We start from the raw sequence: 16,703 nt of genomic DNA on the forward strand, positions 1-16,703 counted from the left end.
TCTTGGGAATATCACACAGGATGACAATGATGGATAGACAAGTAGCTACTTTAGGGTAAGTTCACACTGTTTTAGCGCACTTTTGGCCTCAAAACTGCATGACTTTGCTTCCCCAGCAAAATCTATGAGTTTTCAATTTTGCTGTCCGCACACAACTTTTTTTTTTTGTAAGCTGCGTGGACATGTCAATTCTTTCCTGCGTTTTTTGCATTTTCCCCCCATGCAATTCATTGGAAAAACGCAAAGATCAAAAACAAAGCAAAACGCAGCCAAAAACGCACCAAATCGCGGTAAAAACGCATGCGTTTGTGTGTTTTTAGCGGCCAAAAACGCAGCGTGTGCACATGATTATTCCTTATTCTAGTGCCAGTGGTGATCCCTATACCATTTGAACTGATGCCCTCCATCTTTCACATTCCCTGTCAGTGATAAAGATAACTATTGTAAAGTGATCACTGCTAGAAGCATCAGATTAATATTAGAATAATAACATGGAATACATTTTTAGATCTGATTACACAAACCTGAAGAATGGGTCACATTCCCTTTACAATCTATGGCAATACACGGCATTAGCAGTCACAGCTTTATTTTTCTGATAGAGATTAGTAGTAAATTAGCAGTGAATTCAAAATCTTTTATTTTAAGAAATAGAAAAAAAATTTAGTCAGTTTCAGGCCTCCACTAATAAGTAGGCAAAAGCTGGCTTCTGATTAACTGTTGGTGAATACGCCCTTAATGGTAGGGTTACAATTTATTTAAAAATAAGTTTACATTGTGCAACAGTTTTAATATTTTAATTATTTTGCAACATAAATAGCATTATATCTATACCAAAAATCGCCATGCAAATATAACATGATCCATACATAGGAAAATAGCTCTTGCAGATATAAAATTACAGCATTTTATCAGAAACCTTCTCCAGCCTTCCATGAATATAGTGCATTTCCACTTTCATTAAACAAACAGTGCCGTTATGGCCGACAGTGAGAATCTAAAGGCAAAAAGATCATTAGGAAACTAAATCGTAATCAAAATAGACTGTATACCTCTCATTCAGCTTTTACAGGACTAGATACAACAGGCTGTAAACATGTTCTGGATTAAATGGAAGTTGCACAGATTTCTACCTGGTAAAGTTGAATTAGCGGATACTGGATAGAACTGACAGCAAAAGGATTTGCAATTTTATACAATGCAAAAAAGGGTAACATGCAGAAGGAGAAACCTTGCTCTCACAGAGGATACCCTGCTGTCTTATTGTAAAGCCAGTCCTAGCTCTGCCAAGACTGGGACGAAAGGCGGATGAGGATATTACACCTCTGGAATGGAGTGATCCATCAAGCTCTTCATCACGCTGGAAGCCATTCTGTTGGAGAGAAGGAGACAATGTCTGAGTTATGATAGAATAGATGCTCTAATGCCTTACATTATCATAAACTTGGGGTTACAATATTTACCGCACAATTCTCTTTCTACAGTAACGCTATATGCAACAATCCCCCCCAATCAGCAAGTTACTGTATTGATAAACCGTAGTGCTGCAATGGCTGATTTATGCCTCTATAGAAGTGTGCAGTGATAAATATATACATATTAGAAATAGGCCTGATGCTATTGTATCGGGAGTGTGGTGAAATAAAGAGAATTTTGTTTACTTACCGTAAATTCTTTCTTATAGTTCCGTATTGGGAGACCCAGACCATGGGTGTTTAGCTTCTGCCTCCGGAGGACACACAAAGTACTACACTAAAAAGTGTAGCTCCTCCCTCTGAGCTTATACACTCCCTGGTGAGCAGACCCAGCCAGTTTAGTGCAAAAGCTGAAGGAGAATAGCCACCCACAAGTAGAACAGAGCAAGAGCCGGAACAACCGGAGACTCTGTCCACGACAACAGCCGGTGATAACACGCGGAACAAGAAATTGCCAACAGGCAACAGGGAGGGTGCTGGGTCTCCCAATACGGAACTATAAGAAAAAGAATTTACGGTAAGTAAACAAAATTCTCTTTTTCTTTATCGTTCCTTTGGGAGACCCAGACAATGGGATGTTCCAAAGCAGTCCCTGGGTGGGAATAAACAGAAAAACTAAGAAGTAGGCAGAACCTAACGTCACAAATGGGCGACAGCCGCCTGAAGGATGCGTCTGCCCAAGCTCGCATCTGCCGAAGCATGAGCATGCACTTGGTAGTGCTTCGAGAAGGTATGCAGGCTAGTTCAAATGGCAGCCTGACAGACATGTTGAGCCGTAGCCTGGTGCCTGAAAGCCCAAGAGGCACCGACAGCTCTGGTCGAATGTGTCTTGATCCCCGGCGGGGGAGGCACCTGAGTACTCTGGTAGGCGTCCGAAATGGTCGACCTAATCCAACGGGCTAAGGTCGACTTAGAAGCAGGGAGGCCCTTGCGCCGACCTGTGGTTAGCACAAAAAGAGATGTGCACCGCCTAAGCGCAGCGGTGCGAGACACATAGATCCGGAGAGCACGCACCAGATCCAGAGTATGCAGCGCTTTTTCAAAGCGATGAACAGGAGCCGGACAGAAGGAAGGTAGGGTAATATCCTGGTTAAGGTGGAAGGGAGAGACCACCTTAGGAAGAAAGTCCGGAGTCGGACGGAGAACCACCTTGTCTTGATGAAAGACTAAAAAAGGTGACTCCGAAGAGAGTGCAGCCAAATCAGAAACTCTCCTGAGAGAAGTTATGGCAACCAGAAAGGCTACCTTCTGAGAAAGACGACACAAAGAAGCCTCCCTAAGAGGCTCAAAAGGGGGTTTCTGCAATACCGTGAGGACCAAGTTAAGGTCCCAGGGATCCAAGGGCCGCCGATAAGGCGGAATGATGTGAGACGCGCCTTGCATGAAGGTGCGGACCTGAGCCAGCCGAGCGAGACGCCGCTGGAACAGAACTGACAGAGCTGAGACTTGTCCCTTGAGAGAGTTGAGGGACAGTCCTAGCTGCAGACCGGACTGTAGAAAAGACAGAAGGGTCGGCAAGGAGAATGGCCAAGGAGGATGGTCTGTAGAGCGACACCAGGACAGGAAAAATTTCCAAGTCCTGTGATAGATCTTAGCGGAGGAAGACTTACGGGCCCGAGTCATAGTGGAGATGACTTCAGGAGGAATACCAGAAGCCGTCAAAATCCAGGACTGAAGAGCCACGCCGTCAATTTGAGAGCCGCAGAATTTGGGCGGAAAAACGGACCTTGCAAGAGTAGGTCTGGGCGGTCCGGGAGATGCCACGGCATCTCTACGGACAGATGGAGCAGGTCTGGATACCAAGCTCGCCTGGGCCAGTCCGGTGCAATGAGGATGACTCGACGGCCCTCCATTCTGATCTTGCGCAGGACTCTGGGCAAGAGAGCTAGGAGGGGGAAAACACGTAGGACAGACAAAACTGGGACCAGTCTTGAACCAGAGCGTCCGCGGCGAAGGCCTGAGGATCGTGGGAGCGAGCCACGTAAACAGGAACTTTGTTGTTGTGACGGGATGCCATTAGGTCCACGTCCGGAGTGCCCCATTTGCGGCACATTGACTGAAACACTGCCGGGTGCAGGGACCACTCGCCACCGTCCACGGATTGACGGCTGAGATAATCTGCCTCCCAGTTTTCCACGCCTGGGATGTGGACTGCGGATATGGTGGACTTTGAGTCCTCCGTCCATTGAAGGATGCGTTGTACCTCCATAATTGCTAGACGGCTGCGTGTCCCGCCTTGGTGATTGATGTAGGCAACAGCTGTCGCGTTGTCTGACTGGACTCGAATGTGCCTGCCCGCCAACAGGTGGTGAAAAGCTAGGAGAGCTAGAAGCATGGCTCTGGTTTCCAGCACATTGATTGAAAGGGCTGACTCGGACGGAGTCCAAGTGCCCTGCGCTCTGTGGTGGAGACATACCGCTCCCCAGGCGGATAGACGCATCCGTGGTGAGAATCACCCAGGACGGGGCCAGGAAGGAGCGCCCTTGGGACAGAGAGAGGGGCCGAAGCCACCATTGAAGAGAGCTCCTAGTCCGTGGCGACAGAGCCACTAACCTGTGTAAGGAGGAAGGCCGCTTGTCCCAACAGCGGAGAATGTCCAGCTGCAGGGGGCGCAGATGGAACTGGGCAAAGGGAACAGCCTCCATGGACGCCACCATTTGACCCAGCACCTGCATCAGACGCCTGAGGGTATAACGGATGTGCCTCAGCAGAGAGCGCACCGCTAGCTGGAGTGACTGCTGTTTGACTAAGGGCAACTTCACAAGTGCCGGCAAAGTCTCGAACTGCATCCCTAGGTACATGAGACTCTGGGTCGGAGTCAGAGTGGATTTGGGAAGATTGACAAGCCACCCGAATTGGGCTAGAGTGGCGAGTGTGAGCGAGACACTCCGCTGACAGTCTGCGCTGGATGAAGCCTTGACTAGAAGGTTGTCCAGGTAAGGGAGCACTGCCAACCCCTGGAGGTGCAGAACCGCAATCACTGCTGCCATGACCTTGGTGAATACCCGAGGGTCCGTGGCTAACCCGAAGAGGAGACCCACGAATTGGAAATGATCTTCTCCTATTGCAAAACGTAGCCAACGCTGGTGTGAAACTGCAATTGGCACATGCAGATAGGCATCTCTGATGTCGATGGATGCCAGGAAATCCCCTTGGGTCATTGAGGCAATGACTGATCGCAGAGATTCCATGCGAAAATGCCGCACCTGAACATGCTTGTTGAGAAGCTTGAGATCCAGGATGGGCCGGAAGGTACCGTCCTTTTTGGGAACTAGGAAGAGATTTGAGTAGAAACCTCTGAACCATTCCCGGGCGGGAACTGGTACAATTACTCCGTTGGCCTGCAAGGCTGCCACGGCCTGTGAGAAGGCGGCGGCCTTGGAGCAAGGGGGAGTTGAGAAAAAAAATCTGTTTGGCGGGCTGGAAGAGAATTCTATCCTGTAGCCGTGGGAGATTACATCTCTCACCCACTGATCGGAGACGTGTTGAAACCAAGCGTCGCCAAAGTGGGAGAGCCTGCCACCGACTAAGGACGTCGCCAGAGCGGGCAGAGTCACGAGGAGGCTGTTTTAGTGGCAGCACCTCCTGCGGTCTTCTGTGGACGCGCTTTTGGGCGCCAGTTGGATTTCTGGTCCTTGGCTGAGTTAGCGGACGAGGCCGAGGGCTTAGAGGACGACCAGTTGGAGGAACAAAAGGAGCGAAACCTCGACTGATTCCTACCCTGGGCAGGTTTCCTGGTTTTGGTTTGTGGCATGGAAGTACTCTTCCCGCCAGTAGCTTCCTTAATAATTTCATCCAGCTGTTCTCCGAACAGCCGGGACCCAGCAAAAGGGAGCCCAGCAAGGTACTTCTTAGAAGAAGCATCTGCCTTCCACTCTCGAAGCCACAAGATCCTGCGGATAACGAGGGAATTAGCCGAAGCCACCGCAGTGCGGTGAGAAGCCTCCAGCATGGCAGACATGGCATAGGATGAAAAGAAGGGAATTTTGTTACTTACCGTAAATTCCTTTTCTTCTAGCTCTTATTGGGAGACCCAGACGATTGGGTGTATAGCACTGCCTCCGGAGGCCACACAAAGCAATTACACTTAAAAGTGTAAGGCCCCTCCCCTTCTGGCTATACACCCCCAGTGGGATCACTGGCTCACCAGTTTTAGTGCAAAAGCAAGAAGGAGGAAAGCCAATAACTGGTTTAAACAAATTCACTCCGAGTAACATCGGAGAACTGAAAACCGTTCAACATGAACAACATGTGTACCCGCAAACAAACCAAAAATCCCGAAGGACAACAGGGCGGGTGCTGGGTCTCCCAATAAGAGCTAGAAGAAAAGGAATTTACGGTAAGTAACAAAATTCCCTTCTTCTTCGGCGCTCTATTGGGAGACCCAGACGATTGGGACGTCCAAAAGCTGTCCCTGGGTGGGTAAAGAAATACCTCATGTTAGAGCTGCAAGACAGCCCTCCCCTACGGGGAGGCAACTGCCGCCTGCAGGACTCTTCTACCTAGGCTGGCGTCCGCCGAAGCATAGGTATGCACCTGATAATGTTTGGTGAAAGTGTGCAGACTCGACCAGGTAGCTGCCTGGCACACCTGTTGAGCCGTAGCCTGGTGTCGTAATGCCCAGGATGCACCCACGGCTCTGGTAGAATGGGCCTTCAGCCCTGATGGAACCGGAAGCCCAGCAGAACGGTAGGCTTCAAGAATTGGTTCCTTGATCCATCGAGCCAGGGTGGCCTTCGAAGCCTGCGACCCTTTGCGCTTACCAGCGACAAGGACAAAGAGTGCATCCGAACGGCGCAAGGGCGCCGTGCGGGAAATGTAGATTCTGAGTGCTCTCACCAGATCTAACAAATGTAAATCCTTCTCATACCGATGAACTGCATGAGGACAAAACGAAGGCAAAGAGATATCCTGATTAAGATGAAAAGAGGATACCACCTTCGGGAGAAACTCCTGAATGGGGCACAGCACTACCTTGTCCTGGTGGAAGACCAGGAAGGGAGTCTTGGATGACAGCGCTGCCAGCTCAGACACTCTCCGAAGAGATGTGATCGCTACCAGAAAAGCCACGTTCTGGGATAGTCTAGAAAGTGAAACCTCCCTCAGAGGCTCGAAGGGCGGCTTCTGGAGGGCATAGTACCCTGTTCAGATCCCATGGATCTAACGGCCGCTTGCACGGGGGAACGATATGGCAAACCCCCTGTAGGAACGTGCGCACCATAGGAAGGCGTGCCAAACGCCTCTTGAAAAAAGACGAATAGCGCCGATACCTGACCTTTAAGGGAGCCGAGCGCCAAACCTTTTTCTAACCCAGATAGCAGGAAAGAAAGAAAGGTAGGCAATGCAAATGGCCAGGGAGACACTCCCTGAGCAGAGCACCAGGATAAGAATATCCTCCACGTTCTGTGGTTCTTAGCGGACGTGGGCTTCCTAGCCTGTCTCATGGTGGCAACGACCCCGTGGAATAATCCTGAAGACGCTAGGATCCAGGACTCAATGGCCACACAGTCAGATTCAGGGCTGCGGAATTCCGATGGAAAAAACGGCCCTTGGGACAGCAAGTCTGGTCGGTCTGGTAGTGCCCACGGTTGGCCGACCGTGAGCTGCCACAGATCCGGATACCACGCCCTCCTCGGCCAGTCTGGGGCGACGAGTATGACGCGGCTGCAATCGGATCTGATCTTGCGTAGCACTCTAGGCAAGGGTGCCAGAGGTGGAAACACATAAGGGAGCCGGAACTGCGACCAATCTTGCGCTAGGGCGTTTGCCGCCAGCGCTCTTTGATCGCGAGACCGTGCCATGAAGGTTGGGACCTTGTTGTTGTGCCGGGGCGCCATTAGGTCGACGTCCGGCCTTCCCCAGCGGCGACAGATTTCCTGAAACACGTCCGGGTGAAGGGACCATTCCCCTGCGTCCATGCCCTGGCGACTGAGGAAGTCTGCCTCCCAGTTTTCTACGCCGGGGATGTGAACTGCGGATATGGTGGAGGCCGTGGCATCCACCCACATCAGAATCCGCCGGACTTCCTGGAAGGCTTGCAGACTGCGTGTCCCCCCTTGGTGATTGATGTATGCCACCGCTGTGGACTTGTCCGATTGAATTCGGATCTGCTTTCTTTCCAGCCACTGCTGGAAGGCTAGTAGGGCAAGATACACTGCTCTGATTACCAGAACATTGATCTGAAGGGTGGACTCCTGCTGAGTCCACGGACCCTGAGCCCTGTGGTGGAGAAAAACGCTCCCCACCCTGACAGACTCGCGTCTGTCGTGACCACCGCCCAAGACGGTGGTAGGAAGGATCTTCCCTGTGATAATGAGGTGGGAAGGAGCCACCATTGCAGAGAGTCCTTGCCGACTGTGAAAGGGATACTTTCCTGTACAGGGCTGTTGACTTCCCGTCTTATCGGCGGAGAATGTCCCATTGAAGTGAACGCAGATGAAACTGCGCAAACGGAACCGCCTCCATTGCCGCCACTATCTTCCCGAGGAAGTGCATGAGGCGTCTTAAGAAGTGCGACTGACCTTTAAGGAGAGTCTGCACCCCAGTCTGTAGTGACCGCTGCTTGTCCAGCGGAAGCTTCACTACCGCTGAGAGGGTATGAAACTCCATGCCAAGATACGTTAGTGATTGGGTCGTGACAGGTTTGACTTTGAGAAGTTGATGATCCACCCGAACGTCTGGAGAGTCTCCAGCGCAACATTCAGGCTGAGTTGGCATGCCTGTTGAGAGGGTGCCTTGACAAGTATATCGTCCAAGTAAGGGATCACAGAGTGTCCCTGTGAGTGCAAGACTGCTACCACTGCCGTCATGACCTTGGCGAACACCCGTGGGGCTGTCGCCAGCCCGAATGGCAGAGCTACGAACTGAAGCTGGTCGTTTCCTATCACGAAATGTAGAAAAACATTGGTGCTCTGTAGCAATCGGCACGTGGAGATAAGCATCTTAGATGTCTATTGATGCTAGGAAATTTCCTTGAGACATTGAGGCAATGACGGAGCGGAGGGTATCATCCGGAACCGCCTGGCCTCCACGTGCTTGTTGAGCAGTTTTAGGTCCAGAACGGAAAGGAAAGAGCCATCCTTGTTTGGCACCACAACCAGGTTGGAGGAAAACCGTGTCTTGTTCCTGAAGAGGAACCGGGATTACCACTCCTTCTGCCTGCAGAAGAGCAACTGCTCGGTGGGGATGTGGGGACGTTCTGAAGAATCGAGTCGGAGGACGAGAACAGAACTCTGTCCTGTGCACGTGGGCACACTGTCCCTCACCCACCGGTCTGTGACCTGTGGCAGCTAAATGTCGCCAAAGGCGAGCGAGTCTGCCATCAACCGCGGATGCGGAAAGATGAGAGAGCTGAGAGTCATGAGGAGACCGCCTTGGTAGCGGTTCCTCCGGCTGCCTTCCTTGGGCGTGATTGAGCCCGGCCGGCAGCTGAGCCCCTCTGAGGCTTTTCAGCCCTTTTGGACGAGGACAATTGGGACCTGCCCGAGCCTGGGAAGGACCGAAACCTCGGCTGTCCTTCCAGGACAGCATTAATAGGGTAAGTCGCAATGCAGACATTGCGAGGTTACGGACGCCCCTGCGGCACAGATGTACTTGTGCTCAAGACCAGCTGCACAAGAACAGCTGAAAAGCTTAGGGTGCCCATACGGCTGTGAATGCCGGAGCAACCGACACGCCGATAGCCTCACAGACAGATTTCAACCAGAGTCCATCTGTCTGTCAATGGCATCTGTAAGTGAAGTCCCATCTCCACTGCAACTGTGGCTCTAGCCGCAAGCCTGGAGATTGGAGAATCCACCTTTGGACCCTGGGTCCAACGCCTGACCACGTCAGGGGGAAAGTGATAACGTGTATCCTTAATACGTTTGGAGAAAACGCTTATCTGGTAAGCGTGGTGTTTCTGGACTGCTTCTCTGAAGTCAGCGTGGCCAGAACACTACTCAATATACGTTTGAGTTTGAAATGGGACTTCTCCTGCTGTGAAGCTGACTCCTCCGCTGGGGGAGCTGAGGGAGAAAAGATCCAACATTCCATTGATGGACGCTATAGGATCATTCCTTATGGCGTCACCATCCGGTGTATCCGGAGTGAGAGCGGTGTCAGGATCAAAGTCCTGATGAGCTACGTCTACGTCATCATACAGAGAGCCTCCTGGGACCCCCCCCGGAGCACCGATTTTTAATCTAAGTGAGGGTGGCCAGGGAGCAATGATCCAGATTGCCCATGGCCTGTCCGGACTGCAAGTCTCTATCCCATTGCAACTCCGTCCCTGTCCTTGGACAGGGTTGAGAGGTGGTTCTTTTGGCCACGTCAAGTAGAGACCCCGGCTGACCAAGTGCTACAGGGGAGCATTGCACCCAATGGGGAGCAGTGCCGTGGAACAGTATCACATGCAGCAAAAACAGCATCGAAAGCCTGTGTTGCTTATATGCTGCTGCCGACTTATAGAGCCAAGAATGGCGACCGTACAGTGCAATGTATATCATACAAGCATAAAGTACAAATGAACACTGCAGCACATGCAATACAAGCAGCATAGAAAGCCTGCTTTTCTGCTGCTGTAGACTAGCCATCTAGGGGAATAGAGCCCAGAATAGCGACCATACAGTGCAATGTATAGCATACAAGCATAAGTACAAATGAACACTGCAACACCTGCAATACAAGCAGCATAGAAAAAAACCTGTGCCTCAGCACCCTTGCTTTTCTGCTGCTGTAGTCTAGCCATTCTATGGCGAATATAGCCAAGACTAGTGACCGTACAGTGCAGTGTACAGCATACAAGCATAAATACACCTGAACACTTCAGTACGTGCAATACAAGCAGCATAGAAAGCCTGTGCCGTAGCACTCATGCTTTCCTGCTGCTGATGTGTCGCCATCTAAGAGGGCATATAGCCCGAAATAGCGACCTATGCAGTGTACTTAAATACAAATAGACAAAACTGCGGTTTTTAGTGTCAGCACCCCAGGTGCCGCTTACCGCCCGCCTATAAGCGGGTGTGTGGTCGCCCCATTCCTGTTGGTTGCCCAGAGCTCCCAGCTCGGGCTGCAGGAATGGCTGCCGGCGTCCTTCCCCAGCTCGTGTGAGTAGGGGCGGGCCGTGGGCGTGCCCCGAGTCAGAGCGGGAAACCTGGCGTCCCACAGTGTCTAGTGAGAGGGCTGGAGCATGTAAATAAGGCTCCAGCCCTCGGCGCTGCTGAGTGTACAGCGTCTCTCCCCTACCCTGATTGACAGGGTGGGGGCGGGAACGAAGCTGAGTTAGGCCGCAAAAGCCGGGGACTGGATTTATGAGCGCCGCCGCCGTAAAAGCGCGGTCGGCGCTAAGTCCCCGGCGCACTACAAGTCCCAGCCGCGCCGCCGCTCACGGAGCGTCCGGCGCGGTAGTTCCCAATAAATAAAGTCACTCAGCTAGGCTGCAGTGACTGTAACACTTTACTGTCCCCGGCGCACTAGCACACCCAGCAAGTCTGGAGTGTGCTGTGCCTGTGTGTACGGGGACACAGAGTACCTGAATGGTGCAGGGCCATGTCCCTGAACGGCACTCCCGCTCCACATCCAGCAGGTTCAATGGGTCTGTGGATGGAGCCCGGCCTCAGGGCTTTGGGGCCGGTAAGATCCCACTTCCTCAGAGCCCCTCAGGGGGATGGGGAAGGAAAACAGCATGTGGGCTCCAGCCGCCGTACCAGCAATAGGTACCTCAACCTTACAAGCACCACCGGTGGGGTGAGAAGGGAGCATGCTGGGGGCCCCATATGGGCCCTCTTTTCTTCCATCCGATATAGTCAGCAGCTACTGCTGACTAAACAGTGGAGCTATGCGTGGATGTCTGACCTCCTTCGCACAAAGCCGAAAACTGGTGAGCCAGTGATCCCACTGGGGGTGTATAGCCAGAAGGGGAGGGGCCTTACACTTTTAAGTGTAATTGCTTTGTGTGGCCTCCGGAGGCAGTGCTATACACCCAATCGTCTGGGTCTCCCAATAGAGCGCCGAAGAAAGCTGAAGCTTGAGAAGTTAAGGCAACCATTTCGGGCATAGATTCCCTGGTGAGGGAATGCATCTCCTCCAGAGAAGCAGAGATCGCTTTGAAAGCCCCCACTGCTGCAAAAGTCGGGGAAAACGCGGCCCCCGCCGCTTCATACACAGATTTGGCCAGAAGGTCAATCTGACGGTCAGTGGAATCCTTAAGGGAGGTGCCATCAGCCACCGACACAACGGTCCGGGCTGAGAGCCTAGACACCGGGGGGTCTACCTTTGGGGAGTGAGCCCACTCCTTGACCACCTCAGGTGGAAAGGGAAAACGGTCATTAGAACCACGCTTTGGGAAGCGTTTGTCAGGACAGGCCCTGGGCTTGGTCACAGCGGCCTGAAAACTGGAGTGGTTAAAGAACACACTCTTTGCTCTCTTAGGCGAGGTAAACTGGTGCTTTTCTGCCAGAGAGGGTTGCTCCTCTGATACTGGCGGATTGAGATCCAGTACAGAATTAATGGAAGCAATCAAGTCACTAAGATTTGAGTCACCCTCGGACAGATCAATGGGGTACATGGAGTTAGCCTCCGAGCCCCCTGTAAAGGCATCCTCCTCATCCTGCGAGTCAGCTCTTGAATCAGAGCCGCGGGAGGAGGGAGAGGAAACCCTGCGTCTCCTCTTAGGAGGACGGGGTCTCGGCCCTGATGATGAATCCTCTGTGAGCTCCGGTCCTAAGGGACCCTTAGCAGTAGAGGCACCCTGTGAAGGGGGCTGATGCATATTCATCAAAGTCCTGGACAGAAGTCCCATGGACTCAGCAAAAGACTGGGAGATAGACCTAGAAAAGGATTCTACCCAAGCCGGGGGTTCAGCCACAGGTGCAGAAGCAGCCTGAGAGACCACTGGGGGTGAGACTCCAGGCTGTGGCACCGCCAAGTTAGAGCAGACATCACAATGTGGATAGGTGCTCGGTTCAGGCAGCACGAGCTTACATGCAGCGCATCTAGTATAAAGCTTTGGAGCCTTGCTCCTCGTGTGAGACATGCTGCTGGAGTGGGAGCTCTGCAAGAGAACGAACCCCAGAGAGTATATACAGGGGTCCACAACCAGAGACCGGTTGTGGCTTACCAAACCGCTGGAGCGGTGTTGTGTGTCCTCCAGATCCCGAAGCCCGGACCCCCAAGCACAGCACCTCAGCAGGGATGCAGAGTGCAGACCAGCGCCGAGTGAACTCTGTCTGAGAAAATGGCCGCTGGAGCGAAGAGAGGGGGCGGGACTTGGCTTGGAGAGCGGGATCTGGAGGGCCATAGAGACCTACAAGGGAGGAGACACGCACAGCAGTGGGGAGTGTCCCTCCCCTGTGCAGAACGGCCGCCGGGAGGAGCCGAGCCTGTCCCTCTGCATGAGTGACATGCGAGCGCAGAGAACAGAAACTAGGCCTCCGGCAAAGCCGGGGCCTAAATTTGAGCGGCGAGGCCGACGCGCAGGCACCATCGGCGTGGTTCTCGGGCGACAGCTAGAGAACCCACCGGAAATGCCAATAAATACAGTAAGCACACTCTCCCCAAACAAAGCACAGGGACCCCCAATATATAAACGTCTCAGGTACTTAGCTGCTGAGACGCAGGGCCAGGTCCCTGGGGGATGAGTGCTCCGGTCCAGCAGGGTCCTGAAGGGCTGTGGATGGAGACCGGTCTCCTGCCAGGCATGGAGACCGTGCTGGCTCCCACTTCAAGCCAGAGCCCAGGAGGGATGGTGAAGGAGCACGGCATGTAAGGCTCCAGCCTCGAAAATCAACCTTACAACACCGCCGACACAGTGGGGTGAGAAGGGACATGCCGGGGGTCCAGACGTGGACCCGCACTTCTTCAATCTCATTCCAAAAAGGAAAAAATCATATGAGAATGCATGTGTGGATGTATGCCTCCTGAACACAAAGCGATAAACTGGCTGGGTCTGCTCACCAGGGGGTGTATAAGCTCAGAGGGAGGAGCTACACTTTTAAGTGTAGTACTTTGTGTGTCCTCCGGAGGCAGAAGCTAAACACCCCATGGTCTGGGTCTCCCAAAGGAACGATAAAGAAAAACATCTGTCTATGCTTAGTGGTGCTAACAGGAGCAATGGGGAGGGGGGGGGGGGGGGGGGGTAGGGGACCAATGTCCCCTGCAGCAATGAGCACATTGCTCCTGCTAGTTCCCTTCTGTCCGTTATTATGCAGTGTCTCACCTGTCCTCCGTGCCCGCGAAGCCTCCAGCTGCAGCACAGACTGGTCCGTGATAGCATCCAGTGTACAGAGTGACCACTGCAGGTTGATGTCATGGCTTTACTGCAGTTGAATGCTTTACGGCGCCACAAAGCATTCAACTGCCGTAAAGGGCTGACCGCAGAATCAGCGGCGGCCCCGGACAGGTGAGTATACAGCAGTGTATGTGTGTGTGTGTGTGAGAAAGAGTGTTTGATGTATCTATGTGTGTCTGCTGTGTGTGTATGTGTATGTGTGTATGCATGCGTGCGTGCAGTGAAGACCCGGAAGCCGGAGCATCGTTTAAACCGCGGCTGCGCAACGGACAATGCCACAGTGCATAATGGAATAGGAGAGCAGACAAAAGTGGTGATTATGTGGTGATTATGTATCTACACATAGATATGTGTAGATACACACACCTCTATGGAAAACCACATCAAAATGTTCAGCAACATTGTGATGACATTTGTGTAAGAGCTCATGGTCTTTGCTGTTACTAGGTTTAGTTGCGGATTTTCCATGCAGACACCTACATGGTAAATCTGCAGCGAATACTTTGTCATATTAAAATAAGCAGGAATATTCAGATGTAGGGCTTCTAAACAAATCCCTAAATTTATGGCATCTTCCCATGGGGCGTCTATATGTGGCAGGTTGTTTGTAGAGAAAATCCGCTGTGTGTTACCACTGCGGCATGATGGGCGAGAGGTTCCAAATTATCCATATGCTGTAGAGAGATTTTGCCAATATAAACTGACCGGCATCTATGGATTAGAAATTCGCAACGTGTCAATTTTTACTAAAGATTACAGACTTTTCCGCACATTTGACCTCTTTGCAACATAAATCCAGAACGAAACCCACAGGGCTTTGCGCAGCTGAGGAAATTGGTCACAGGAACAAATTAGCATATAAGTATATTCCATGGGAATATACCCTTATCCCTTCCATGGATTTTTTTTGGGCGCATAATCTGTTAAATGTTATAGCTTGCTAATCGCTGTGTATCTAACCACCGAAACCCCCAGTGATCCTAAGATCATGCCTCCAGAGTCAGGCCTGGATGGAGTAGGTGCGGCATGCTCAGCCTCTGCTCCATTCAGTACAGATCCCAGTGATCGTGAGCCCTGCGTCCAATCAGCATCGGCTTGTGTGTCTCCCAGCCTTCGGCCAAACACTGCACTTACTTCCTGTTGATTGCTCCAGTGTCTGAAGGCAGGGAGACAGAAGCCGGCACTGATTGGATGCGAAGCTGGTGTGACATCATAATGTCACGCGAGTCCCAGGAACGCGAACCGCAGCACAGCTGGCACGGTGCCAATACGGAAGGAAAGTATAGGCTTTTTTATTTTACCTGGGTGAAACGTGGAATCAGAAGGAATTGTCCTAGTAGTGGACAAGCCCTTTAACTTTATTTCGTGGGAATAACCTTTACAATAAATTGAACATAGAATATTAGTCCTAAAACCAATCATAATTTGTGTTATTCTGGCTACTTTAGAAGTGGTCTCATTACATTGCTGTGCATCATTTACGTGGCAGGAGCTCAGCTTCCTCTTGTATGACATTCTGTGGACAATCAGAAAGCTGCAATTCACCTGTAAATTATTTAGACATTACGGAGATCTTACCTTTTCACCATGTGCTCAAAAATGAAGGCTGGCATTACAGTCAGGGTCACCACGTTTGCAGAGCTAGCAAGCAGGTCAGCAACTTGGGAATCCTCCACAAAGACAAACATTTTATTACACTTGAAAAGCCACATTAATGGCATTTTACTGTACATAATATAACAAATGACAGATTATGGTATGTCCTAGAGGTATACCCCTCAAGAAGGGCAGCAGAAAGAGGACAGAGCATCTGTGGAATATGTAGTCAAGTTTACATAAACTATAGGTTATCCAGGAAAAATGTGGGTTTATAGACCATGCTGCAGTATCGGTAGCAGAGGCGAAATTTTGTGCCATGCCAAAATCAGCTGCAGCCAGGTCCATGCCTCAAATCTCATCTGCCTGACTAGTATGGGTGGTACGTTTTATGCCCCTATTCACCGCGGGCACACGTGGTGCACATCCCATTTACATTTTAGGATGAGTTTCTCACATTGCACAAAGAAGACTACCATTCTCACTCACAAAGTGAGGAATCTGTTGCATAAAGCCATTTACCAGTTTTACTACTCAAACGTTTCTTTCTCTAGACAACCCCTTTAACAACTTCATACCCAGAAGATTTAGTCTAGAAGCAGAACTATGACATCAATGAACGATCTCACTGGTCTCTTCATATGGAGAGAAGCAAGCAACATGGCTTTGTTATATTGTACAGAAGCTTTCCTGGGACAGAGGGTCTAAAGTTGCACTAAGCAGGGTCTGATCTGTCAGAAGAAATGTGCTTCTTCATATGGGCACCTGATATCAATGAGCTAAAGCAGACATGTGACACCACACAGTAGCTATATACCTTTAATCCAATGACATTCTGGCCGTTAATTTCGCACAGGTTGTGTTCGGTAAGAAGCCCATTTCTTGCCGCAGAGCTGTCCTTGACAATGGAAGATATTTTGCCATTTTTGAAAATGAAGCCAACATGACCGCTGCTGTCTTTGTGCATTGTGATGGTGCGTTCAAATGGCCTAAAACAGTTCAATATGTGGAATTACAATCACTTCTGCAGACAAATGAAAGTAAAAGCCAATACATTTTCCAAAAACAGCCTTTAAAAAAAAAAAAAAAAGAGGTTAAAAGGAGTTATGCGTTTGTTTGTTTGGTTTTTTTTTTTTTAGGTTTAACAAAAAAATCCCAAACACTCCACTTCCGGCTCTGAGCCGCATCTGCAATATCAAGACAGACATTTCCCTCCAGGATACATTCGTGCCAATGTACTAAGCTAACAAGAGGCTAATTGAACACAGCCTATGAGCTTAGTCTGAAATCTGTTCCCAAAATATACTTTATCGTTCACATACACACACAATTCGTCTATATGATGGTCGGATACCTAGGTGTCC

At 50.8% G+C, this 16,703-nt stretch overlaps 1 protein-coding gene across 1 annotated transcript in view; it reads right to left on the minus strand.

The window, feature by feature from the left end:
• Positions 1-623: 623 nt before the first annotated feature.
• Positions 624-16,703, minus strand: part of SDCBP (syndecan binding protein) — a 70,781-nt gene continuing 54,701 nt past the window's right edge. The window contains exons 7-9 of the mRNA XM_075353250.1: positions 16,157-16,328; positions 15,322-15,413; positions 624-1,372 (exon numbers count right to left, since the gene is read on the minus strand). Of these exons, the coding sequence (XP_075209365.1) occupies positions 1,318-1,372; positions 15,322-15,413; positions 16,157-16,328 (319 nt within the window). The 3' untranslated portion in view covers positions 624-1,317. The remainder of the gene's footprint in view (positions 1,373-15,321; positions 15,414-16,156; positions 16,329-16,703) is intronic.

Source organism: Anomaloglossus baeobatrachus, chromosome 6 (assembly GCF_048569485.1).
Source record: "Anomaloglossus baeobatrachus isolate aAnoBae1 chromosome 6, aAnoBae1.hap1, whole genome shotgun sequence".
Classification (NCBI taxonomy): Eukaryota; Metazoa; Chordata; class Amphibia; order Anura; family Aromobatidae; genus Anomaloglossus; species Anomaloglossus baeobatrachus.